Genomic DNA, 27,142 nt, shown 5'->3' on the forward strand with positions numbered 1-27,142 from the left:
CGCTAGGGTATCAGGTCATATTCTTTCCTGGAAGCCCAGCAGACACAGGATGTGGGAGGGCAGACCCGCTGAAAGGAAGAGGCCTGAGTCCCTGAGTGACTGCGTGGAGCAGAGTCAATTCCCTTGTACCCATGAGGAAATACAGCTGTACTGTGTTAAGCACTCACATGTGGGGGCTGTTTGTCCCAGCAGTTGGTTGACCTTGACTAGTACAGAGCCCTGGGTCCTGTCACTCAAAAAGTCAGGTGGCTGCCCCTCTCCATCCCCAAACAGGGGACCTCTGCGCAGGGGGCAGGGGGACATCAGGCCCAGAGGAAGGAGCGTGCAGAACCAAAAAAAAGCTGAAAGTGAAGTGTAAAAGGGGAAGTGAAGGGCAGTCTGCACGCCGACTAGAGAGCGCCCTACCCAGCCTGGGGCTGGCCAGGCTCAACCCACAACATTGCAGCATCTTTCTCCAGAGCAGCCAAAATAGGCTTCCTCTTGAAACAACAAAAGACCTAAACCACTGATATCTTAGGGGCTCCAATAAGAAGCAGGCTGCCCTGCAAGCTGCTGCTGTTTTTGTTGTAAAAAATTGCTAAGGTCTAGTCACAGAGGACGCATATTAATGCGATGCTGATCATCTGTAGAAAACTCAGAACAGCTATTTAATAAGGGCTTATTAGGCATCCGCCACTACCCTGGCTGCTTCAGGGGTCAGACCTGCCGAGCACGGGTCCTGTCTTCAAGGGGCTCATGAAGGCCAGAGAACAGGGGTGCAGGCGAATCACTCACCCTGGTCCATTTCAGCGTCAACGAAACCTCACAGCATCCACCCTAAGAGCAGCCACAGTTCACCAGGCACTCATGCGGTGCTGGGCGCTGCACCAATCACATCACAGATGGTGGAACTGAGGCCCGGGCTGGGGGTTAAGTACCTCTCCCAGGGTTCCTCAGCGAGCACGGCTGCGATGTGCCCAGGCATTGGTCTTGAGCTTGACTGTAAGCTCTATGGTTGACCTTGAACCCTGGCAGGTGGGCAGGGTAGGCCTGGCATTCCCAGCGGTACAGAGAAGAGATGCACATCTGGGAGATGCTGAGGAGGGGTCCGGGAAACAACCAAGGTGAGTTTTATTTTGGGGAAAAACTATCACGAAATCATGGGTGGAAAACCTTGTTTTCCTGCCATTGCCTTGAGGGTTGAGGTAGTAGCATCTGAGGCTGTCAAAATCACGGCTGAGGGGACCCCACGTTTTCGAGAATGACATCATGATAAGCTAGCGGTGATTTTTCGTCGCCTTTATGGAGACCCCACCGCTTGAGTAAGGCGCCCACCTCTCTGATTCCTTGACACGCCCAGTACCGCTGAATTAAAGGGCTACATTTTCAAAGTTGGCAATTTTTTTTTTTTTTTCCTTTTTAGGGCCGCACCCACGGCATATGGAGGTTCCCAGGCTGGGGGTCTGATCAGAGCTACAGCTGCCGGCCTCCACCACAGCCACAGCCACGCCAGATCTGAGCCGAGTCTGTGACCTACACCACAGCTCACGGCAACGCCGGATCCTTAACCCTCTGAGCGAGGCCAGGGATCAAACCCGAAACCTCACGGTTCCTAGTCAGATTCATTTCCGCTGTACCACAACGGAGAGAGCGTACCACAAATTTTTAAAAGGGGGGGGGTGTGCTGGGGGGAGAGCCGGGGTGACCCACAGTGTTCTTAGGCCCCTGTGCGGTCTGAGCATGCAGGATCCCTGGGTCGGGACACGCCAGGTCGAAGAATCCTGAGTTCCTATTTGAGATGGGGGAGCCTCTCTTCATAAGGGCTGACTGCCCCCCTCCCCATGCACACTGAGAAAGGCAATGGAGTCAGGGAAGGCGGTACAGCTTCCCTGGAAGAATCTGGAAACTCAAGTTCTGCAGATCCCGTGCGCCTCATCACAGCCCACACCCAACTAATTCATTGTGCAAACGCTTGTGTACACGTGGCCGTGCTCTGCTCCTCCAAGGCCTCAGGCCAGCCGTCAAGCCGACCTTGCCCTTGGCACATTCTCAGGGCCCGGCACCAGGCCGGGTGCACAGGGGGTGCCCGGTACACTCCTGACCCCGGGGCCGCTGAATGCCCAGGGGCACAGGTCCTGTTCTCGGGGCTCCAGGCTGCTCCTGACATACCATGGGGCATTAAAAGTGACAGGAACAGGGAGGGGAGGGCGGGAGGGGTCCGAGCTGAGGAGGAATCCTTCATTCCCACAGGGGGGCCAAGGCTGGCTGCCTAGGGAGCCAGCGCGAGGAATCCAAACTGGACGACGAGCAGACTTTAAAAACCACTGGAGGCTGGACCCCACGGGCCCCTGCAGATTCCAGGCCCTGCAGGTGCGGGTCACGTTTCAGGAGGCTGGGAGCAGGTAACGTTATCTCCACCTTAGAGACAAAGGACCATAGGGCATGAACTTGTCTGTGGCAGGTGGCTTGTCTGTCACCTTTTCAGTGCTGGGGTCCGTGGGCGGCAACAGAGGCCACCAGGGGGCTCCCGGTGGCTGGCCACCTCAGTCCCTCGCCATTAAACGTCTCACAAGACAGTTTAGCAGGATGGCCCTCCCACTGTGACTTTCATGGTGCCCTGGAGTGGGGCCCACAGAAGGTCAAATAAAAGCCCCGACAGTCCCCCTGGTCACCCCGGGCCAGCCCACGAGTGCTTCCCAAAGGCTCAGGTGAACGATTTAGGAAGAACTTCATTTTAGCTCTGTCTTGGAGGCTCTCAGGCCAAAGCAGGTGGCCTCACAGGGAACAGGGACAGCGGAACCTGTCCTCCTGGTGACCCCTCTGTCATTAATTAAGCCAATGAGCCAACCCTATTGAGAACCAGCTGGCTGGGACAGCGGCTGACACAAAGCAAGCCTTTCTGCAAAGACAAAGCCGCCCCTCCCATTTCGCAGCAGAAACGGCCCCCTGGCCCTGTCGTCAAACAAACCCCCCAGCTTTCAGTTACTGGAAAATCTTCCTTTCATCTCCACTAAAAGATGGGGTGAAGGACAGATGTGCCAGGCGAGGGCAATTGATTCAGGGCCGGAGCCATCTCTTCCTGGGCTGAAAAAGCTTCGCAACCAAGCAGGGGTTGGATCAGAAAAGTGACAGCCTTCTGAGAGCATCGAAGATGACATTTTAATTCACAGTAATGGAAAAAGGGGGAGGGAGTTAATATAGCACGAATACCCACCTCTCTGCTTCCCCGTTACTCAGTTATTGCTCTTAATGTGCTAAATTATAAAGGAAAAAAAAAAGTAAACATGTAGCCGGGGAGCCCTATGAAAATATTTAACCCCAAGTCTGTACTGCCTGCAAATTAAAGCCTTTTTAATGGCGTCATTCTATCAGCTGCCCGGCGAGGCTTCTGGAACCAAGGGCTCGAATGGCCCATTAATCACAGCTCAACGCCAGCTGCCGGCGTGGGTAGACATTTCATCCCGTTGCTCTAAAACGCTTTCGGCAAGACGGGTCTCCAAAGCTTGCTGGGCCAACCAGACTTAGAAACACTCAGAGGGAAGAGGATGGGGAAGTGGCCGAAACCAACTCCTTACAAAAGGGCAAAGCTTGAGATGCGGCTGGAGGGGCGGCCGCCGTGAATTTGCCCTTCGAGAGACTGGAGGGCTTGTTCTGTCTGGGGCAGACAGGACGTGGGGTGGGGGAAACAGGCAGTTTGTGTTGTTTCGCAGGCAGCACCAGCCCTGGGTCTTTGTCCTGATGACCCACGGACAGACGCGCCTCCTGGAACTGAACCTCGGTCTTAAAGAGAAAAGATGCTGACTGCATTTGTGTCTTTCTTTCCTCCAAGAAAGCAGGTTGCACGCAAGCCACCTGCAGTCTTGGCTTCTAGTGCAGCTGCTCTAAGGAGGGGCGGGTTCTGTCCCAGGAAGTCTGTGACAGCTGCCAGGAGCCGATGCAGAGGGTAGCTTGACCTGGGGCGGCTCAGGCTGCAGTGCGGGTGGCTGGCCGCTAGAGGGCGGCGTCGGGCAGGCTCACCGAAGACCTGAGCTGGAGACCCCGCCTCCCAGCTTCCAGACCCCGCCCCTGCCACGCCCCCTCCGCCCTGCAGGTGCCTTGGTTTTCCCATCTATAAGCTAGATTTGTCCAGTACAGTAACCAGCCACATGTGGCTGTTGAGATGTGGCCGACCTGAATTTGTCTATGTGCTCTAGGAGTAAAATTCACGTCGGATTTTTTTTTTTTTTTTTTTTTTTTTTGGCCTCACCCACGTCACATGAAAGTTCCGGGGCCAGGGACTGAATCTGAGCCTCAGCTGTGACCTATGCCATAGCTGCAGCAATGCAGGATCCTTAACCTGCCGCACCACAGTAGGAACTCCCCACATTGGATTTTGATGACTCAATATGAAAAAATTAATATAAAATATTTCATTAAGAAATTTTCTGCCCTGATTACATGTGAAATGAAAAATGATACAACTTGAGATATAGTGGGTTAAATTAATCATATTGGTAACATTAATCTCACCTGTTTCTTTTTACCTTTTTTTTTTTTCTTTTTTCCCTTTCAGGGCTGCATTTGCAGCATGTGGAAGTTCCTAGGCTAGGGGTCGAATCAGAGCTGGAGCTGCCGGCCTATACCACAGCCACAGCCACAGCAGATCCAAGATGCATCTGCAACCTACACCACAGCTCATGGCAATGCCGGATCCTTAACCCACTGAGTGAGGCTAGGGATCAAACCCACATCCTCATGGATACTAGTCGGGTTTGTAACCTGCTGAGACACAACAGGAACTCTTCTTTTTACTTTTTTAATGTAGCTACTGGAAGAGTTAAAAGTACTGATTAAGTGGCTCGAGTTGTATTTCTAGGGGCTGCCCAGCACTGGATGGATCCTTGAGGCATGGATTTGGGGCCACCAAACAGGGACTCTTCAAGTTCGTCAGTTCCCTGGTCACAGGCTTACTGCTAACGGTGACCCAGCTGGGAGAGGTGGCCTGTGTTTATTTCACTCCTTGGTGCCCTTAAGCAGCCAGCTGCAGCGAAGACCCAGGTCTGGTCCTCGTTAAGGTGTAAGGCCAAGGGCAGGGGCTGCAGAAAGGAGTCACCTCCTCCTCTTTTGCAGGAGAACAAAAAACCCCAAGTGAGAGCTGGGGAAAGCGGCGTTAGTAACACCTCTAGAGCCTACAGTTACAGGGTGTGCCTAGATCCAAATTCAGCCCAGAAGCCTCCGAGAGCCTGTTTCCAGAGGCTTCCTGAAAATCTGTTGCATCACAGCTTCACCAGCTGGATGGGCTCCAGGCCAAGGACTTGAGTTGAGAAATCCAGCTGAAAGCCCTCCTGACTTCTGGACCCGCCCCAGCGGCTTAAAATCCCATGCCTCCCTAAAGCTTTAAAAATATATAAAAGAGGAGTTCCTGTTGTGGTGCAGCAGAAATGAATCCGACTCGCAGCCGTGAGGACGTAGGTTCGATCCCTGACCTCCATCAGTGGGTTAAGGATCCAGCACTGCCGTGAGTCACGATGTAGGTTGCAGACGCAGCTCAGATCCCGCGTTGCTGTGGCTGTGGCGTAGGCCGGCAGCTATAGCTCCGATCCAACCCCTCGCCTGGGAACCTCCATGTGCCATGGGTTCGGCCCTAGAAGGCAAAAAATATATCTATGTGTGTACATATAAAAGAAAGGATGTTAGGAGGGAGGGAGGAGGGAAAAAGAGGAAGAAGGAAGGAAAGAGGCAGCGACCAAACCAGGCAGAGGGGTCCCCTCCCTCCTTCCTCTCCTAAAGCTGACCCGCCCTGAAGGAGGCCGAGGGAGGGGAAGAGGTGAGAAAAGAACAGGAAGACCCCCAAGAGGATCTTCTTTCCTTTGCAGAAACCACGACTGCAACAGGAAGAGGAACTGTGGCTAGCTCTCCCGGCACCCCTGGGGCCTCTGAAATCACCAGTTCATTGGTGTGGCTGCGCGCCTCAGCCGCCCAGCAAACTCCTACACATCCACCAAAGCCCAACTCGAGCGTCATCTGCTCAGGGATACATTTCCCAACCCCCTGCAACTGCTCTTCCCTTTGCATTCCAAGAGGCTTTTTTTTTTTTTTTTTTTTTTAAGGGCCGCATCCAAGGCATAGAGAGGTTCCCAGGCCAGGGGTCTAATCAGAGCTATACTAGTCAGGTTCATATCACTGAGCCACAGCAGGAACTCCCCAGGAGCAATTTTTAGCCTGTTTCTTTTATGACCTCAGCTTCAAGCACATCATTTCCTATGTGTTTTCCTCCCTAGACTGTGAGCTCCTGCAGGAGAGAGAATACCTCCCTCAGGCCAGGGGGAGAACCGACTGACATGTTGGAGCCCCAAGGCCCTTGCACTGCAGTTCCCTCCACCTGGTCTGCCCTTCCCTCCCCTCGGTATCAGCAAAGCCCACTCCCTCGATGTTCATGTCTTTGCCCAAGTCTTGGGGGCACCTCCTCCTCCCAGCCCATCTCAAACAGCATCTGCCTTACTCTGCCCCCTGGTGGTAGTTCCTACTCCTTGGCATTACATTGCCATATGGCTCACCACGTCCCCCCCAGGGCCCGGAACAGCGCCTGGCACACAACTAGCGCTCGGTAAAAATATGTGAAATAGAGGTTGTGTGTCCAAGGGCGTGGCTCAGTGCCTGAGAGAACGAACAGAAGAATACGTGAATGGGTTTCTTCTAGAAACTTTTTGCTCTAATATTTTGTGACTCTTCCAGTATCAGAGATACGAGAAAGAACAGCAGAGCTGAAGATGGCAAGATGCTCTCTTGCTCAAGTTTGAAGCTCCAAGGAGGGACATCCCTTAATTCAGACTTTATTCTAGAAAGTTCCATTTACCCTAATAGGAAGAGCTGCAGCAGAGTAGCGGGCCTTGGCGGGGGGGGGGGTTGTCAAACTGGGGGGGGGGTCCATTCACCAAGATGGTGCCATCTCCCCTCTCGCCCGGGGAACACACCCCCAGCTATGTGATCCCCAGCTAGGATCTCTCACTTGAGGGGTACAGCTCATCCTAGATCCACCGTCACTGCTGCTTGAATCTTCAGGGGTGAGCGCGTTGAGCTGCTTCCCCCGGGGAGGAAGACAGGTTAGTGGATGGGACATAAACGAGCCTCTGGGGAAAGAACAAGACAGGGAACAAGACAGGGCGAGGACGAGGAACGCCCTCGAGGACAAGGCTCTCGACAGACAGAATCTGCTGATGCAACCGGAAGAGCGCTCGAGGCAGGACTGAAAACAAGACCACGTGACTTTTCCGGACGCTGAAATCGCCACGTATGTCCAGGCACGGGGGAGCCCCATGTTTCTACAGAGGGTGCTGGACGCCAGGCGAGCAAGGCTGGCAGCGCCTGGAAAGGGGCAGGCCTGAGTGACCCAGTGGGCATCCAGGTGTGGAGTCCTGGCCACAGAGCCGGGGGCGTCTCCTGCCCGCCTTGGAGCGTTAGTGCAAATCTGAGGCTTGCACACCCCCAAGGTTGGAGTGGAGAGGGAACCTTTGTTCCCTCTGGCCCATAAACGTTTCCAAGGCCCGCTCTGTGCTGGGCATGGAAACACCTGGATGGAAAGACCAGAGACCCTTCCTGGGTGCCCAGGAGCCCCCAGGTGACCCAGGCTATGGGCAACGTGTGTAACAAGGCTTCCTGACGGGGGACCCGCAGTGCTGGAGTGGAGCCGCCCATCCCCCTGGGGCGACAGCTGGGAGGACTGACAGAGCAGGTCTGTGCCAGGCTTCCAGGCTCCAGGAGTCCTCTAGGTGGGCGACAATGGGAACACTGTGTGCCAGGGCGGGGTGGGGGCGCCTGGAGAGAACCCACCCAGCGCCGCAGAGTCTGGGCGTTGAGCATGACTGTAAAGGAATGCCGAGAACGCAAGGCCGGTTGCAGAGGATAAGGTCAAGGAGAGGGAAGGAGGGCTGGACGGCGGGGGCTGGTCATGCCCCCCCACCCCCGGGCAAAGGCCCACGCCCCACAGTCAATGGATCCGGTCGGGGACGCAGAACCATACAAAGGCCGAAGGTGAAACCAACAAACCTCTGAATCACACAGCGTCTCCTTCTCAGGGACTGGGGCGGCTGCAAGCTACTTGCTCTTTTGAAGGAAGCTAAGAGGCCACAGCAGGCTGGACACGGCCGGCTGAAGGCAAGAGCCGGGCGGAGATGGCAGAATTGCCCCCAGTCCCTCCACAGACCTGCTATCCCTGCGACCACCCCTGGGGGGACAGAGCTGGGGGGGTGGGGGAGTGCTCAGCTCAGCGGGCTTATCACATGTGGAGGCTGGCGACACCAGCCCCTGCACGTCTTGGAGGACATTCCTCCTGGCTGCTGGTGCCCGGCTGGGCTGCTGGTGACTCAAGGTACCAGGCAGACGCAGAGCAGACGCCGTTTGCAGATGCAGAGCGAGCCTGCAGTTTCCCTCGAATGCCCCTGGCCAGGATAGGAGCCCAGGTCCTGCCCCCTGCAACATCTTCCCAGCAGGAGGGGAAGCCGGAGCACGGGCTGGCATCCAGCACGCAGCCAGTGTCCAATACGCCCTGGGAGGTGTCTGTCGGGGGGCGGTGGGCGCTGCAGAGGGTCCTGCAGTCAGAAAGTCTCCTGCATCGATGCTCCAGACCAAGCCTCTGTTTGCGCCTCTGTACACGGGACCGAACCGATCGCCCGCTTCAGAGGCTGCACTGGGGATGCGGTCTGTGTATAGGAGGGACGCTCCCTGGGCAGCAAGTGGCCAGCCCATCTCTCCCGACCCTTCTCTAGCCTTTTCGTCCTGCTGCCTCTTAGCGTCTCTGCAGTTTCTTTGGCTGTAAATGGAAATAATTTGCTGGTTTCACAGTTGTGAGGATAAAGGGAAACGAAGGCTGTGAAAGGACAAACTTCGAGCGTCAGGCAGCTAGAAGAGGGGGTCTCGCAGCTCTGACGATGAACGAAACGCACAAGGTGCTTAACGAGCTGAACCCCAGTGTCCAACAGAGCCAGGCAGGGAGGCCGGAGGCTGCAAGGGGGGTTCCTGCGTTTCGCCACAGACCCTCTCCCCAGCACAGGGGTCTGAAACCCTGGTCCCCACGCCGGGGTGGGCAGAGAGCCGGGGAGCCCAGAGCTCGAAACATCCACCAGGGCCCGTGAAACCCCAACTCCAGTTCTTCGAGGAGAAAAGGAGGGGGAAAGATGGGAGAAGCCCAGGCTCGCCGTGTCCAAGGCACAAGTCTGGCCCCAGCCTGAGGCCCTGGGCATCGGAGTGACACGGGGCCCATGAACCCCCATCCCGGGGAGACGAAGGGCTCCCCCCAACAGTGAGACGTCTCCTGTGGCTTCTAAGTGGTTCAGGTCCCCCTCAAACAGCCACGGAGGATCCTGCTCAGGCCCAGGATGGGTTCCCTGCCCAACGGGGGACTTGGCAGATACTGAACGAGGGCGCTGGACCTTGCCCAGGGCAGCCCCCAGCCTTCCTGGGGGGCTGGCCACCCAGATCTCTGCGGGGCAGGGCAGCTCTCAGTGGGTCTGTGACACACGTGTGCGCACACACCACATAGATGAGACTGCCAAGCCGAGCGGTGCGTCCCACTGTGTGACATTCTCCCAGTGGCTGGGGGATCCCGGCTGCGGAGGCGGGCAGGGCCTTCTCTTGGGGGTGCAGGGAGCCAGGGCTTCAACCGTGCATAGGCCTGAGCTTCCGGAGAGACCCCCAGCCAGCAAGCACCCCGAACCTGCGGCACAGCTGGCAGGCACCTTCCGGGCTCCTTCCTGGGTCATGACTGGACTCCATACAACAATCCTGAGCCGTAGAGAACGGTATGGAACAATACTGAGCAGTAGCGCTCCATCGGGAACAAATGGATAGATTAACTGAGGTAGGGGGTGGGGAGGACATGCAGTGGGGGAGAACAAATGGATAGATTAACTGAGGTAGGGGGTGGGGAGGACATGCAGCAGGGGAAGGAAGGAAAGGATGCCATCAGACCCTCAGGATTCAGACTCATTACCCAGAGGGCAGTTCCAATGTAAAATCCGAGTCAAAAAAATACCCGAAAGAGTGCCTCTGAATTCTTTTTCGGGCAAAGCGTAGGGGCTGGACTATCGGAGAGCTGGGAGATGAGGGGCATTTACAATGAGCAGGTGGGAGTTGGGTATCATCAGCACGTCTTTCTTCCCCCAGTTTCAGGGCCTGGGCCCTCTTGGGTAAGTCACACGTCTCCCGCTCCGCGTCCCTCATCTAAAACATAGCAGTTTGGACAACGTGGCCCCGAGGCACAGTCCACCTGCCCCCAGTGGAAGCCTCGACGGCAGCAGAGAAGTTCCCCAACTCGGCTGGGGCGGGTGACCCTCTCCCCAAGGTCCTGGTGGGCAGACCGCTTGCTCTTTGTCCAGCAGGTGGCAGGAGGCTAATTTCTGCCCGGTTCTTAGGTGTGCTGACTCATTTGTCACCGGCCCCAGACGAACTCTGTGAATTCTGAATTTCTGTGCCCCAGATGAATGCGGTTTGGTCACATTCTAAGAAATCTTGGGAAGAGACTGAGAAGAAATGACATCACAACCATTAAACTTAAGAGGTGTTTTCAAGACCCACGTGGCCCGCTGGGGTCTTGCGTCCTTGGAGCCTCCGGCAAGGTCCACGCCGTGAGGGGCTGCAGAGCCACTGGCGGGAGGGCTCCCACGAGTGGCTGCCTGGCTCCACTTACGTATGGTTCAGCCCACGGATCCCTGGGTTGTATGTGTGTTTTGAAACTTGGAAGAAAACTTCCCGTGAATCATCTCATCTGCTATTTGATTCATGTTTCACGTCTCTGGAGAGAAATGAAAACAGCATGTCATCCTCCGTAAAAAGAGGCATCCGCCCAGCCAAGACGCTAGGCGCACGAGTGGTGACGTGCCAGCTGCCCTTCGGTGGCCCCCGGGCTCTGGTCTTGAGTTGTCATCAGAGGGCGTATTTATAATCCCAGTGAAGACAGCTCAGAAACGTGGCCCTGGGCCATGTTTATTCTTTAAATCAGAGCACCAGAAGCCAGGGGTTCTTCAGGGAGCACTGGGGCCAAAGCACAGACTTGCACAAAGCGTCCCTCAAGCGGCTCTAACCGAGCACCTGCTGAGCGGCCTCAGAGCCAAGAGCAGAGACCCGCAGGAGTCCCGGGCGCCCTCAAAGCGCTTAGAGTCCAGCGGGGAAGGAAGGCGTGGATTCCTCCCGCCTTTCGACTCCGAGTTCAGTCCCAACTCCGAGCCCAGCACAGGACTGGGGGTCCTGGGGGTCCGGGGCGGCCGTGGCAGGAGGGCGAGGAAAGACAGGTGACATTCCAGGCCCCGGTTCTCCTCTGACCCTCTTTCCCAAGGACACTAAGCTGAGTTCCAATCACCCAGGGCCCAGCTAAGGATAATCCCACCAGCAGCAGGGACGTGAAATTGGTGAGAGGAAGCAGCGAGGGAGCGGGGGACGGGGAGAAGGCCGGCCGACGAGGGGGACCCTTGGAGGCAGCCCCAGCTCCTCCTTCTGTGGCCACGGAGCGCCATCCAGCGTGCCTACCAGAGGGCCCACCTTTCCCGCCCCCCAGTCTCTGAACTGCCCCCTAGAGCCTTTCTGACCCAGACCTTCTCAGACATCCGTGGGAAGCCAGTTTCTCGAGACCCTCTGAGGTCCTAGGAGCAGCCACCGCCTCCTGGGCCCATCCCAGGAGGACTTCTCAGCGAGACACGGGCCCCCAGGGGCTGACAAACGCGCGAAGATTCAAGGCCTCAGCAGGACAGGAAATGTGAAATCTGGGCCGTCCCAGAAATCCTGGGCCTGGGCCTGGGGCCAGGCGGATGCCTGGGAGGTGAGGGGAGGAGGAGCAGGGTGGGCTTGGCGGGAGAGGCAGATGGCAGAGGGGACGGCCCGGATGGGCCCAGGCCCAGCTCGGGGCCTGGCCAGGTGCCAACAGGCAGCGAGGCCTTGGGGACATGGCTCCATCCCTCGTGCGCTCGTGCTGGAGCCTCCCTCTGTCCCATCCCTTGGCCACTGAGCTCACACCGACCGGGCAAGGCTTTTACTACCGGCTGTCTTCTCCCCTGGCAGCTGGAGCCCGGGGCTGGGCTGCCCGCCCTCGGGACCCACACCGCACTTGGTGCAGAAGCCCACCCGGAGCAGCTCAGGGATGCCCCGGGCAGCGATTCCCGTGGCCAGGGCTGGCCCCCTGCAGACCACAGTTCCCCTCCAGCGGCTGCACAGCGGATGAGATTGCCAAGCCGAGCGGTGCGTCCCACTGTGTGTGTGTGTGTGCGCGCGCGCGCGCGTGTGAGCACATGTTTGCCCACAATGCTCGTCACGCAGGACCTGCCCGTGTGCTTGAGGGTGGAAGGGGATGCCCACGGGAAGTGATGCTGCAAAGTCATCACTCGTCACTCTAAAAATAAGCCTTGACACACAACCCAGGAAGGATGTCCCCTTCCTGCGCCCGCCTCAAAACCACAGCAGCTTCTGCTCTGCGGGCCAACTGGGGATGCCAGGTGGATGGCACCCAGGGGAGAGGGTAGCCCGGGGTCACGCCCTCTTGGCCCCTTCTCCTGCAGAACCCCAAGTCCCTGCCCTGTTCATTAATTTCTAGAACCATGGTTAAGTCTCTGAGAGTAGAGCCTGCGGAATTATCTCTAGTCACTTATGACGGAGCGTGAGAAAAAGAAGGTGTGCGTGTCTGTGTGACGGGGTCATCTGGCTGTAGAGTGGAAAATCGACAGAACACTATAAACCAGCTATCATGGAAAAAATAATCATTAAAAAAAAAAATCTCTGTGAGGCATGACTTCCCCTGTCCAGGGACACTGATTCTGCTGCTCTAGCACTCCTCAGGCACACTGCTGCCCCAGGGCCTTTGCACTGGCCGTGCCTCAGATATTAGCCTGCCCCCTCGCCTTCGTCCGGTCTTCACTCAGGCCGGTTCTCAGTGAGGCTTTCTTTCCCCAAGTCCTCTGTCCAAGACCAAAACCCTAACACGCATTCTTATCTCCTTTCCTGCTTCAATATTTCTCTGTATTTTATTGAGCCCCTTGCCTCTCCCTCAACTAGAACACTGCGGGGAGCCGAGAAAATACAAGAAGCCGAGGAAGGGAGCTTGCCTGAACGGTGCAGTTCCGAGGGCAGGCTCCTAATCAGGAAAAGGGGCCTGTCTGAACGGTACCATTCCGAGGGCAGGTTTCTAAACAAGGGGATGCCTGCCTGCACGGCGCAATTCCGAGGACAGGCCCCAGAAGACAGTAAGGCTCGCCTGCTGACATGGGTGGAAAACCAAACTTCTCAGGAAATAATTTCCATTTTGTGTTTCTGAGTGGGGATTGCGCCATGGGTAACTTCGTCTTTTCTCTTATTCACTTGCTATTCAGTTTTTCTCAGTCTTTCCTGTTATTTGCTTATTATTCTTATGTCCCATTCTTATTGTCCTGTGGTGATGTGTGACTTAACAAAGTTACAACAAGAGTGTAATAAGACTTTCATCCTGAGGACTTGCCCCTATTTTAATCCAACTGAGTTAAAACCTAGTGTTTATCTACTAACTAGGTATACAGTAAACTTTAGTTAGAATTTTAATGAGGTTCCTATAAGTTAGACATATATTATTCTTGACCAAAAGACACCTAGCTCTGAGTTATAGAAGCTTTTACGTGATAGCTAGTTAAGTTGGTTTATATTTTCTTACACTGTCTCCCTGCCATAACGCTTTAAAGATAAGCACCAGTCTAAAAACAAGATTGGTGAAGGCCAAATTCTCGCGTCTGTGACCTCTTCAAGTTGTAAAGACTGGCTGGCCGTGGGATGATTTGTGCTGTCCCCTCCTTTCCATGATGTATGGTACCGAATTGCCCCTAAATTGTACCCACTAAGTTTAGTTAAAACAAAGATCTTAAAACATGATGTGTGGCTGCTGTGCCATGTAACAGTTGACCACTGTACTTTTAACACTGTGATGTCATCTGCAGCAAAAAGCTGTCCATAGAATCAACCACTGTTGCCAATAAAATCTGAGCAGTCCAGCGCCCTGAAAGAAGGGACAAAGAGGCCGTCTCCGTCATTGCACATTCGCCGATGCCGCATCCCTCTCCGATCGGGAGAAAGCGGACGCTCCCTGGTCGCCGGAGCGGGCCTCCGGCAGAACACGGAGCCCCTGAGCCAGGTTTTTGTTTTGGTTCCTTGTTGTTGGTTTTCGTTTTCACAGCTGCACCCGTGGCATATGGAAGTTCCTGGCTAGGGGTCCAACTGGAGCTGCAACTGCCAGCCTGCACCGCAGCCACAGCAGCTCGGGATCTGAGCCGCGTGTGAGGCCTAGGCCTCAACTTGTGGCAACACCGGATCGTTAACCCAATGAGTGAGGCCCAGGGAATGAACTCACATCCTCACAGAGACAAGGTCAGGTCCTTAACCCCCTGAGCCACAACGGGAACTCTGCCCTGGCCAAGTTTTATTCCAGTTTGTTCTCCATTGCAAACCTGGAGCCCGGAAGCTCTGGCGTGTGTGATCAGCGCATATTTGTCAAGTGTGTGATGGCTGGTGGCAGGCTGGGACCTGCTGTCTTAGCCTCCAGGGCCTGGGGCAGGCAGCCGGAGAGGCAAGGCGCAGGGGCCACTCCCTCGTGTCTGTCACCAAAGGCCAAGGGGCGGAGAAAAGGGAACCTCCCATTTCCTGTCACCTGACCAAGGATGTTCTCCGGCCAGAGGTGTCATCTGCCTCCAGGAGTTTCTGATCTCTTGGTGGTGGGGCGCGGGGGTCATTGAGTATTTGCTGTGTGCGCACTGAGACATCCAGGAGCCTCAGGACGGGAAGAGACACACGCACCACCTCCTCTGTCTCCTTTGGACGCCTTCACCTGCTCCAGCTCCTGACCTGGCCAGGCTCCGCCCCCCATGCACCTGTGCCCACCTGCCAACCTCCAGCAGGCAATACCCAGGTAACCAGACCCAGATCTTCTCCCCTCCATTTCCCAGCTTTAACAGGGTTGGAGAAAAATTGGACTAATGAAAGCAGCGACTTCCACGTGCAGCTGTGCCTGTTTTCTTTGGGGACAGCAGCCCAGAGACCCACCCACTAATCTGTGCCCCGAGGCAGAGGTCCCAACCTGGCTCTCTTGTCCTGCCTGGGAGCACAATTGCACAGGGGAGGGGGGGGAGGGAAGGTGAGAGGGAAGGACAGAGCAGTGGGAAAACACCTCTGGCTCAGGAAGTCCACACCCCAGCGTCCAAACAAGAGAGGCAGGAAAGCTCCACCCACGGGATGCGGGGAGGAGAGCGGGTGCCCACGCCCGGCCCATGCTGATGCTGGAGGAGACCAGCTATGCTGCCGCCGGGGCTGCTGGGGGCCTGTCGTCTGACCTGCCAGCTCACATCTGGGGTGGGGGGGCACACATGGAACCAGCAACTTGGCATCTGCCCTCAGCCGCACCCGCTGTCAGGCCGAGCACCCAGAAATTAAGGTGGTGACACATCAACAGGCTGGGGGTCCAGATCTCAGCCTCAGGGCTGGGTGCTAAAGCTGATGTCTTCTGGGCGGAAGGGGAGCATTACAGAGCAGCAGCCTCTGCTTCTAGGGGCTGGAAAATTCCAGATGTTCTGGGAGGGCTCCAAGGGGGCTGGAAAATTCCAGATGTTCTGGGAGGGCTCCGAGGAGGGCTGCGCTGGGCTGGGCGGGGGCCGGCAGGGCTGAGCCTGCAAAAGCCACTTCCCCAAGCCCTCCCGCCACCCTTTGGCAACAGAGCCCGAGTCCCTGGCCTCAGTCCACTGGAGGTGGGCAGGGCAGGGCAGGGGACAAGGAACAGTCATTGTAGTAACTACTGGATCACTGGGAGGAGGAGGAGCGGAGGGGCAACTGAAACCCCCAACCCCCCACTGCCGGCTACAGACACTCTTCTTCTTCTTCTTTTTTTTTTTGCTTTTTTTTAAGGGCCACACCTGCTGCATATGAAAGTTCCCAGGCTAGGGGTTGAATCAGAGCTACAGCTGCCGGCCTACGCCACAGCCACAGCAACGCAGGATCCAAGCCGCGTCTGCGATCTACACCACAGCTCACGGCAACGCTGGATCCTTAACCCACTGAGCGAGGCCAGGGATCGAACCCTCATCCTCATGGATCCTAGTTGGACTCGCTTCCTCTGAGTCACAACGGGAACTCCCTGGACACTATTCTTAGCTCAAATCTCACACCCACCCCGGGTCCGAAGGTGTGATGAACCATCTTGTGGATGTGACCTGGGGGGAGGCTAAGGGGCCCAGTGGGATCCCAGCGCGCAGGTCCAAGGTCAGAGGCCTTGCTCCCACCCGCCGTCTGGTTCCTCCCTTGGGAACAGAACCGGACACTCAGCTCGAGAAGAAAGACAGACCCGGAGCAGAGCCAGCTGGCTTCTCAGCCCCTTTTGTCGCTGGCTTGGTGCCACCAGCAGGGCAGCGGCGGTCACCAGGAGCCCAACCACGTGCCCCCAGAGGACAGGGGAGAGGCACTTAGCTCCACCCCGCGTCGGGAAGGCTTGGAAAGGGATGGAACATATGAGACGGAAACAAAGGGGAGCAGGGGTGCAGGCCGAGGGGTGCAGAGCGGAGGCCCGGGGGTGCAGGCCGAGGGGTGCAGAGCGGAGGCCCGGGGGTGCAGGCCGAGGGGTGCAGAGCGGAGGCCCGGGGGTGCAGGCCGAGTGGTGCAGAGCGAAGGCCCGGGGGCTGGACGGCACCTCAGACGGAACATGCGTGGAGCCTTCACAGTGGCCCCTTTGCACCCAGAGCTTGAGATGAGGCTGGGAGGGGAGCGGAGCCGGACAAAAGACCTGTAGTCATGCTGACTGCTTTGCACTTTGCGCCTCGCCTGACAGGAGAGCAGGTGGGGTGCAGAGCTCCAGGTTCGGGGTCCAGACCTAGTGTGGCCTCGCCATGCAGAAGGGCGGGAGGGTAAGGGGGCTTCAGGCGAGGAAGGAGTTGCTGTGGCCAGTCTTTCGGGGAGACGGGAAGGGCAGCAAAGTGGGGGGCAGGAGGGAAAAGACTGCGAGGAGGGGGGTGGGGGAGAAGGGGGCCTTTGGGCCCCGCTGTCAGATGCCCCCACAGGAGAGGGTCCCATGGAGAGGGTGGGGCTGAGAGGAGAGAATGGGCAGAGGGGAGGCTCAGCAGCAAGGGCCTGGGTGACGGGGGCCCCCTCTTAGTTAGAGGAGGGAGGACCTGTACCCACTCCTACCCCATCATCAGAGGTGACAACTGGAGCCAGCTGAGGGTGGCGTGTCCTTGCAGACCCCGGTTTTGGGGGGTGAAACAAATGCTCTTCATCGGGGGAGGGGGGAACCCAGCATCTTTGGGAGGAGCCCAGGGCAGTGGCTGGGGGCCCCTGACCACACTCACCCCTGCCCCTCCCTGGCGGCCTCTTCAAAGTCCACCCTGTATACTTCCTTTTCATTTGTTTGCTGTTTTTAGGGCCACATCCGCGGCATACGGAGGTTCCCAAGCAAGGGGTCCAATCAGAGTTGCAGCCACCAGCCTACACCACAGCCACAGCAACGCCAGATCCAAGCCACATCTGTGACCTGTGCTGCAGCTTGTGGCAACACCAAATCCTTAACCCACTGACTGAGGCCAGGGATTGAACGTGCATCCTCGTGGATACTAGTCAGGTTCATTACCGCTGAGCCACAACGGGAACTCCGCCCCTTTTACTTCTAATGCGCTGATTTCCCTCATGAGACGCATCCCACACCCAAGGCACCCAGGCCAAATGCTTTTACCCACAAGCCCCGGGCCACGTTAGGGCGACAAACTGAGATTCCAGGGGGACCTGGGTGGGTTCTTCGCATCTCTGGGCCCCAGTTTCCTGACTTGCCCCATGGGGGGCCAGGCAGGCTGTCCCCCTCACTTCCGGTCTTCCCCGTCCTTTCTGCTGCCCGCCGGCACGAGGACAGGACCCCACAGAGTGGGGGAGAGCACCTGCCCCCCCAGGCCCATCTGGCCCTGGAGCACTTACCCAAGGTCAAGTGGAGGCGGAGAGAGAGCAGGGATCAGAACCTCCAAGGCTGGTTCCACGTCCTTGCCCGGGCTGCTAGACCATGCCCTAGGAGAGAGGACAGACCCGTCACGCTGGGGAGGGAGTTACCCCAGCCCAGAGCCCACTGACTTTCTCTCCAGTTGCTTCCATGTGCCTACTGGGTTGACCGGGCTACAGACCGAAAACGGCCTATCCAGCTGCTTAGGGCGGGGCACGAGCATTTGTCCCTCCAGCGCTGGGAGGGAGGGAAGCCACTGCTACGGACTGGACATGCCCCCGAGAGGTGCTGGCCACCCCTCGGGTGCAGGTACCGGCCATCACAAGCCAGGGCCAAAGCTCCGTGTGGCCCGTGGCCTCTGGTCTCAACCCCTGCAGCATCAGCCACCGCGTGCAACACTACGCCGCCTGCAACGACTGCAGGTCACTGGAACGGCCCACGGGAGCTCCCGCAGCCGAGCTCTGCCCCTACATGCATCGAGAGGTCAGGGAGACGTCATCGACCTCCAGCCACAGGTCAGAGCCACCCGGACACTGTGGGAGGGGGCGGCACCTCCAGCTGTCACCGCCGGCTTCAGGCGCGGACATTCCAAACAGGCCTGTGCTCCGCTAAGGGACCGACCTTCTCTGCCAGCCCCTGACCTTCTGAACGGGGAGCGCCCTGTACGTGAGACGTCATTTTAACGCTGATGCTCTGCCGAAAGCCTTCTGTGCACGTGCTTCCATCACCCGACGCAATCCTCCCAACAGCCCTATGACGCAGGCGCAATTATCAACCCCATTGTACAGGCTGCGAAACTGAGGCTTAGAGATGCTATTCGCCCAAAGTCATGGCTCTTCCAAGTGGCAGAGCCAGGACGGAACTAGCCAGTCCAGGGCTCTCAGGCCCCAGGTCACTCTACCTTCCTCACTGGTCAGCTCCTCCCCAACCTCCAGTCTCCCTTAAATGCCATCTTTTCACCTGAGAGTCCCTTTTCTTTCCCAACCTACACACAATCCCCACTATTTCCCCGTAATACAAGGTCCTCTCCCTCCGTAGCCACGCTCGCGGGTTGTATGCACTCCTTGGAGGGGTCCCGAGGACCAAGTAGCTCGTCCCCTCAATGTGGGGGCTGGGGGGCTCCCCTCACACCTGCAGAATGCAGGGCTGCATTTCCCCCCCAGCGACTGTGAGCTCCCTGAGGGCGGGGAGACGGCGTCTTCCTTTCCGTGCAACTGGTGCCTGGCCCAGAGCCTGTATGCAGCGGGCGCTGAATAATTAATCTATGTTTGACAACTGAGTGCCCTCCAATGCATCATGCGGACATTATTGGAAGCAGAGTGCATTCTGCTCAGAGCTGAAATTCTTTCCCGCTTCACTGATACTGAGATTCAGATGGCAATTAAATTATTTAAATTCACTGCTAGGATTCAGGAGATGGAGTAGAAAAGCCACACATCTTCCCGTCAGAAATTCTCACTGTAGGTCACTTATACGTATAATGTTTTTTTTTTTTTTTCTTCTTTTTAGGGCTGCACCCACAGCATATGGAAGTTCCCAGGCTAGGGTTCCAATGGATGCTGCAGCTGCCGGCCTACACCACAGCCATAGCAATGCCAACACTGGATCTGAGCCGCATCTGTGACCTACACCACAGCTCACCATGACCCTGGATCCTTAACCTACTGAGTGAGGCCAGGGATCGAACCCACATCCTCAAGGAGACTAGTTGGGTTCTTAACCCACTGAGCCACAGCGGGAACGCCTACATTTTTTTTTTTTTTTTTGGCTGCTCTATGGCATATGGGATCAGATGTGAGCTGCAGGTGCTACCTAAGCTGGCAGTGCGGCAATGCCAGAACCTTCACCCACTGTGTGCCGAGCGAGGGATCAAACCTGCATGCCAGGGCTCCAGACACACTGCCGATCCCCCTTGTGCCACAGTGGAAACTCCTAGATATATAATTTTAATAGACTTTATTTATTAGAGCAGCTCTACATTCCTAACAAAACTGAGCAGAAAGCACTGGGGTCCCCTTTTGCCTCACCAGACACAACCTCCCTCGCGTTCACCATCCCCACCACAGACAGGGGGACACTTGTCACTGCCGGTGAACCCACACTGACACACGTTATCACCACCAGGTCATCGCTCGCCTTACAGATCATTCCTGGTGTTGTACGTTCTGTGGGTTTGGACAAATGTATAATGTCCTGAAGCCACCATTGTCCTACCAAACAAATTTCTCTGTGCTCACCTTGCCCCGTACTTTTTTTTTTTTTTTTTTTTTGGTTTTTAGGGCCACACCCGTGGCACATGGAGGTCCCCAGGCTAGGAGTCTAATTGGAGCTACAGCCGCTGGCCTACACCACAGCCACAGCAACTGGGGATCCAAGCTGCATCTGCGACCCACACCACAGCTCATGGCAACACCAGATCCCCAACTCACTGAGCGAGGCCAGGGATCAAACCTGCATGGTTCCGAGTTGGATTCGTTTCCGCTGCGCCACGACAGGAACTCCAGCCCCGCATGTTTTAAAGGCGCTTTCATGTCAGTGATCTCGGCTAAATTATCTCACGATCCTGTGAGCCCTGTGTCGACGCCCGGGGAAGTCAAGGCCCAGACAGAGTCGAGGGTCCTTGGCAAGGTCCCTCTCGTGAAAACCGACAACACAGCTGAGTGTCAGAAGGTGCCCGAAGCACTGTGTCTGGTCATCATCTTATCATGCTGCCCTGCTAACAGCCCCAGTGCGGGAGAGCCCCTTCTAACTCCCAGTTTACAGAGGAGCAGACACACCCAGGACACTTGCCGAGGTCCCATGCAGCTAAGTGGGACGCCCCAAATGCAAATCCCTAAACCCATCTCTTTCCAGAAGCCTCGTTAATTACAGGGGCTTATTGGCGGCGTGGGAATGCAGAGCAAATGCCCCCTCGGGTTGGTGGGGAGGAGGGGGGGTCCTGCTTTCCCAGAGCCGGAGCAGATGTGCCCCAGGCCTGCGGCCCTGCTGGGGGGACCTCGCCCTCCAGGACACACCCTCCCACCATAACGCACCATAAATGCACAGGGCCTTCTCGGACTGCAGGTCAGTCTGCCGTCTGGCCACAGAGGCCCCCCCTTTTCCAGCCTCCCGAGGGTGGTCCTGCAGTCATCAAGCTTAAGGACAGATGAAAACATTCCCAGGCCACAGGGACACCGTCTCACAGAGACACAGCCCAGCTCCCCCCGCCCCCCGAGGAAACCTCGGGGGGTGTTGGGGGGTGCAGAAGAGAAGCGGTCCCACGGTGCCTCTGCACAGCGTGGCCCCTGGACATGCCCTGCCATCCCCGCCAGGCTCGCTTTCCCCATCTCTGTTGTTGGTTTTCATGACAGTGACCCTGTGAAGGACCAGCTCTGACGCCAGGGTTCTTCCCAGGAGGGGCCATCGTTCCAGAGGCTTCTGGCTCCCAGGCTGCTTGGGAACACTCACTCCATTAACTCCCATTGCACATTTCCTCCTGGCTCTATGGCGAAGCCACAGGGGCTCCCCGGCCACCAGCCTTCCGGTGACAGATAAAGATTACACTCATTGCCCGAGACGGAATCAAGCAGCAGAAGTCATTAGGCAGGAATAATTATGTCGAGTTCTGTCTGATGGCTCCTGATTTCTGTCTCCCAGCAGTCTTCCAAACGGTCATGGCTCTTCCTCTCCAGGAGCGCAAACTGCACAGGCCGGCGGGATTCAGACGGACTGGGACGAGTTTAACTGCTCCAGACTCCAGCCAGGAGCAGCACCGGCCGCCCAGCAAGGACCTGGGACCCCCTTTCCCTTTGCTGAGCCCGTGGGAGACAGGACAGCATGAAGCCAAAAGCACTGGGCGGGGGAGGGGCACGCTCAGGACTTACCCGCCCCCCAAACTGTGAAGCGGGCCTCCTTCAAGGCCCGCTTCACACCCCACATTCTTCTGCGGGGGTGGGGGAGACCCTTCCCGGCCACCCAGCCCTTTTTGTTCAGTTAGGCCCAAGGCACCTCCCTCCCTGTCTTAGGTTTGGGGTCTCTAAGGAATGACTCAGGCAGTGACCAGGTTGGACTCATTCTTTTCTCCCCCCCGCCTTTTTTGGCTTTTTTAGGGCCCCACTTACAGCCTATGGAGGTTCCCAGGCTAGGGGCCGAATTGGAGTTGCAGCTGCCAGCCTACACCACAGCCACAGCAACGCCAGATCCACGCAGCATCTGCGACCTACACCACAGCTCAAACCAACACCAGATCCTTAACCCACTGAGTGAGGCCAGGGATCGAACCCCCAGCATCATGAATACTAGTCAGGTTCTTAACCTGCTGAGCCACAATGGGAACTCCCTAGATTTGACTCATTCTTGTACTCCCAGCTCCTGGCACAGAGCAGGGCCTCCGGAGAGCAGAGGGGGCGTGTGGCAGGACTGCTTGGGTTCAAACCCGAGCTCTATTTCCCAGCTGTCTGACCTCGACCTACTGTTTAACTCTCTCTGCCTCGGTTTTCCAGGATGTAAAATGGTCGTATTTCTACCTAGTTCATCAAGTTGTTATAAAGATTAAACGAGCTAATGCACACACACACACACACACACACACACACACACACACACACACACTCGGCACATAGGAAGTACACAGTAGGTGTCAACAATGACTAAAAGAGCAGAGAGAGGCCTTGAAAACATTCCAGTGAGAATCTAAACCAAGTAGAAAGGCACAAACTGCCAACACCAACTCAAGAAGAAATAGACAATCTGGGGAGTTCCCACTGAGGCTCAGTGGTAACAAACCTGACTAGTACCCATGAAGACGCAGGTTCTATCCCTGGCCCCGTTCAGTGGGTTAAGGATCTGGCGTTGCCGTGAGCTGTGGTGTAGGTCACAGATGCAGCTTGGATGTGATATTGCTGTGGCTGTGGTGTAGGCCAGTGGCTATAGCTTCCATTCGACCCCTAGCCTGGGAACTTCCACATGTCGTAGGTAAAAAGAAAAAGAAAAAAGAAAAAAGAAAAAGAAGAAATAGACAATCTGGAATACCTATACAAGGCAAGTGATTGAATTAGTAATCAAAAAATTACTCACAAAGAGGAGCCTGGGCCCAGATGGCTTCGCTGTTGAGTTCTATAAACATTTAAAGAATGAATACCAATTGCTCACAAACTCTCTCAAAAAACAGAAGAGGAGGGAACACTCCCCAACGGGTTCTATGAGGCTCGTACTACGCTGATACCAAAACCAGAGTCTTTACAAGAAAGCTACAGACCAACACGCCCCTGGTGGATTCGGATGAAAGAAAAACAAAACAAAACAAAACAAAACAAAACAAAACAAAACAAAACCCTCAACAAAATGCTAGCAGACCAAATCCAGCAACATAGAGAATAAAAAGAAGTACACATAATACCAAGTGAGATTTACCTTGGGAATCCAAGGTTGGTTGATCATCTGAAAATCAATTAACGGGCTGTATCAGACAAGAAAATCAAAAGTAAAAATTACACGCTCATCTCAATGGATACAGAAAAAGCATCTGACAAAGTCCGACGTCCTTTCATGACAAAAACCCTCAAGAAGTAGAAGACAACTGTAGTTTGCCAAAGGGTATCTATTCAAAACGCACAGCCTAAACCGTATCTAATGGTGACGACACCAGATGCTTCTTCCCTAAAATCAGGAATGAGAGAAGGATGCTCACTCTTGCCACTTGTATTCAACATTGTACTAGAGGTTCTAAGTGCTAACCAAGAAAAAGAAATACGAGGCATCTGAATTGGAAAAGAAGTAAAACTACCTCTATCTGCAAATGACATGATCTCTTTTTTTAAATTGATTTTTTATTTTTGCTTTTTAGAGCCACACCTGTGGCATATGGAAGTTCCCAGGCTAGGAGGGGTGGAATCAGAGCTGCAGCTGCCAGCCTATGCCACAGCCACAGCAACGCGGGATCCGAGCCATGTCTGCGACCTACACCACAGCTCTTGGCAAGGCTGGATCCTTAACCCACTGAGCAAGACTAGGGATCGAACTCATGTCCTTACAGATACTAGTCGGATTTGTTTCCATTGCGCCACAACGGGAACTCCAGACGTGATCTTATATATAGAAAATCCCAAGGAATCCACACATACAAACACATAAAAATCTAGTAGAACTAGCACAGTTGCTGGATATAAGATTAACATCAAAAAATTAATTGTATTTCTATCTATATACTTGCCTTGAAGAGTCTAAAAATGAAATTAAGAATTCCGTTAGCAATAGCAACAAAAATTATAAAATAAGTAAAAATAAATTAAGAGCAAAACTTTTACTTTAAACACTGTAAAACATTGTTAAAAAAATTAAAGAAGATCTAAATAATTGGGAAAATATCCCATGTTCATTATTAAGCGGGGAATATTCTTCAAATTAACCTTGAGTTTTCCCAAAGAATGCCAGCTTACGCCTTTGTCGAAATTAACGAGCTATTCCTAACCTTCACCTAGGATGGCAAAGGAACCGGAATAGCCAAAATAACCCTGAAAAAGAGGAGAAAGCAGGACTCACATCTCTCAATTTTAAAACTGATTACAAAGCAATAATATTCAAAACATTGTGGTACTGGAGTTCCTGTCGTGGCTGAGTGGTTAACGAATCCGATTAGGAACCATGAAGTTGCGGGTTCGATCCCTGGCCTTGCTCAGTGGGTTAAGGATCTGGCGTTGCTGTGAGCTGTGGTGTAGGTCGCAGATGTGGCTCGGATCCCGAGTTGCTGTGGCTGTGGTGTAGGCCGGCAGCTGCAGCTCCAATTGGACCCCTAGCCTGGGAACCTCCATATGCCACAGGAGTGGCCCTAGAAAAGGCAAAAAGACCAAAAAAAAAAAAAAACACACAAAAAAAAACCCCAAAAACATTGTGGTACTGACATAAGGTTAGACCTAGAGATCAGCGAAATAAAATTGAGTCCAGAAATAAACCCACACACCTACAGCCAACTGATTTTCTTTTCTCTTTTCTTTCTTTTTTTCTTTTCTTTTTGTCTTTTTAAAACCGCACCCACACTATATGGACATTTGCAAGCTGGGGTTGACTTGGAGCTGCGGCTGCAAATCCGAGCAACACCGGATCCTTCACCCACTGATCGAGGCCAGGGATCAAACCCATGTCCTCATGGATACTAGTCAGGTTCGTTACTGCTGAGCCGCGATGGGAACTCCCTCAACTGCTTTTCCACAAGTGTGCTAAGACCGCCTAAAGGAGAAGGAGCATCTTCTCAACAGCTGGATACCTGCGTGCAAAATAACGAAGTCGGAGCCTTACCTCTCACTATACCCAAAAATAACTCAAAATTGACCAGAGACCTAAAAGTAAGAACAAAAACTATAATTTTGTTTTTTTTGTTTTTTGGTCCTTTTGCCTTTTCTTGGGCCACTCCCGCAGCATATGGAGGTTCCCAGGCTAGGGGTCCAAGTGGAGCTGTAGCCACCGGCCTACGCCACAGCCACAGCCACGCCAGATCCAAGCTGCGTCTGCGGCCTACACCACAGCTCACAGCAACCCCGGATCCTTAACCCACTCAATGAGGCCAGGGATCAAACCCAAAACCTCATGGTTCCCAGTCGGATTCATTAACCACTGAGCCACAACGGGAACTCCAAAAACTATAAAATTCTTAGAAGAAAATGAACATCTTGGATTTGGCAAAGGATTCTTAGATGACACCAAGAAGCCCAAATTACCAAAGAAGAGAGACAAACAGGACCTCATCAACATTTAAAACTTGTGCTTCAAAGGCTGCGATCAAGAAAGCTAAAAGACAATCCACGAAATGGGTGACAATATTTGCACATCCTATGTCTGATAAGGGACTTCTATCTAAATTATGCAAAGAACTCTAGAAAGACAAATACCGAACTGAAAAGTGGGCCAAGGATTTGAATAGACATTACTCCTAAGCGGATATAAAAAAGGCCAATAAACACATGAAAAGATGCTCAGCATCATCAGTTATTAGAGAAAAATGCAAATCAAAACCACAAGGAGGAGTTCCCGTCATGGCTCAGTGGTTAACGAATCCGACTAGGAACCATGAGGTGGCAGGTTCAATCCCTGGCCTCGCTCAGTGGGTTAAGGATCCGGCATTGCTGTGAGCTGTGGTGTAGGTCGCAGGTGTGGCTCGGACCCCGCGTTGCTGTAGGCCGGCGGCTACACCTCCGTCCAATTCGACCCCTAGCCTGGGAACCTCCATATGCCATGGGAGCGGCCCAAGAAATGGCAAAAAAAAAAAAAAAAAACAACAACCCACAATGAGATACCGCTTCATACCCATGAAGCTTTCTGGAGTCAAAAAGTCAGATCGATACAAGTGTTGGTGGGGACCTGGAGCAACGCAAAGACTCACACGTGGCTGTTGGCAAATATCAACAGTTCAGCCACTTTGGAAAATAGTCTGACAGTTCCTCAAATGATTAAACATATATTATCACATAACCCAGAAACTCCACTCCTAGGGAGGAACCCAAGAGAAATGAAAATATATGTCCATCAAAAAACATGTTCAAAAAATAAAAACAAACAAAAACACCCTTATTCACAGCAGCAGGATGCATACTAACCCCAAAGTGCAAACAGCCCACAGAGTCCTCAATTAATGAGTGGATCGACAAAATGCGGTGTGTTCAGACAGTGGAATATGATTTAGCCACACAAAGAAATGAAGTACTGACACGGGCTACGACATGGGTGAACTGTTTTCTTTCGTTCCCTTTTTAGGGCCGCACCCACGGCATACAGAGATTCCCAGGCTAGGGGTCGAATCCGAGCTGTAGCTGCCGGCCTACACCACAGCCACAGCAACACCAGATCCGAGCCACCTCTGCGACCTACACCACAGCTCGAGGCAACGTCGGGTCCTTAACCCACTGGGCGAGGCCGAGGATGGAACCCGCAACCTCATGCTTCCTAGTTGGATTCGTTTCCACTGAGCCACGACAGGAACTCCAAACATGGGTGAACCTTGAACATATTATGCTAAGTGAAGCCAGACACAAGAGGACACGTGTTGCATGACTGTTATATAAAATGTCCGGGATAGGACATCTACAGAGAGAAAGTCGATTAGTGGTTTCTGGGGGCTGGGGGACAGGTGCCACGGGGAATAAGCAGTGGCAGCTGAAGGATGTGGGCTTTCCTTTTGGGGTGATGGAGAGCCTCTAAAATTGTAGTGATGGTTGCACATATACGTGTGAATATACACCAAACACCGCA

At 54.6% G+C, this 27,142-nt stretch overlaps 1 protein-coding gene across 3 annotated transcripts in view; it reads right to left on the minus strand.

Moving 5' to 3' along the window:
* Positions 1-27,142, minus strand: part of HPCAL1 (hippocalcin-like 1) — a 112,975-nt gene that overhangs the window by 9,387 nt on the left and 76,446 nt on the right. For 2 of the 3 annotated variants that reach the window (XM_021085549.1, XM_021085550.1), the window contains exon 2: positions 17,905-17,991. Coding sequence is in view for 1 of the 3 variants with exons in the window: in XM_021085551.1 (XP_020941210.1) it covers positions 17,980-17,991 (12 nt within the window). In the remaining 2 variants the exon portion in view is untranslated. Of the gene's footprint in view, positions 1-17,904; positions 17,992-27,142 lie in introns of those variants that run through there. The other variant, XM_021085551.1, reaches the window with a different exon arrangement.

The sequence above is a fragment of the Sus scrofa genome, chromosome 3, assembly GCF_000003025.6.
Source record: "Sus scrofa isolate TJ Tabasco breed Duroc chromosome 3, Sscrofa11.1, whole genome shotgun sequence".
Classification (NCBI taxonomy): domain Eukaryota; kingdom Metazoa; phylum Chordata; class Mammalia; order Artiodactyla; family Suidae; genus Sus; species Sus scrofa.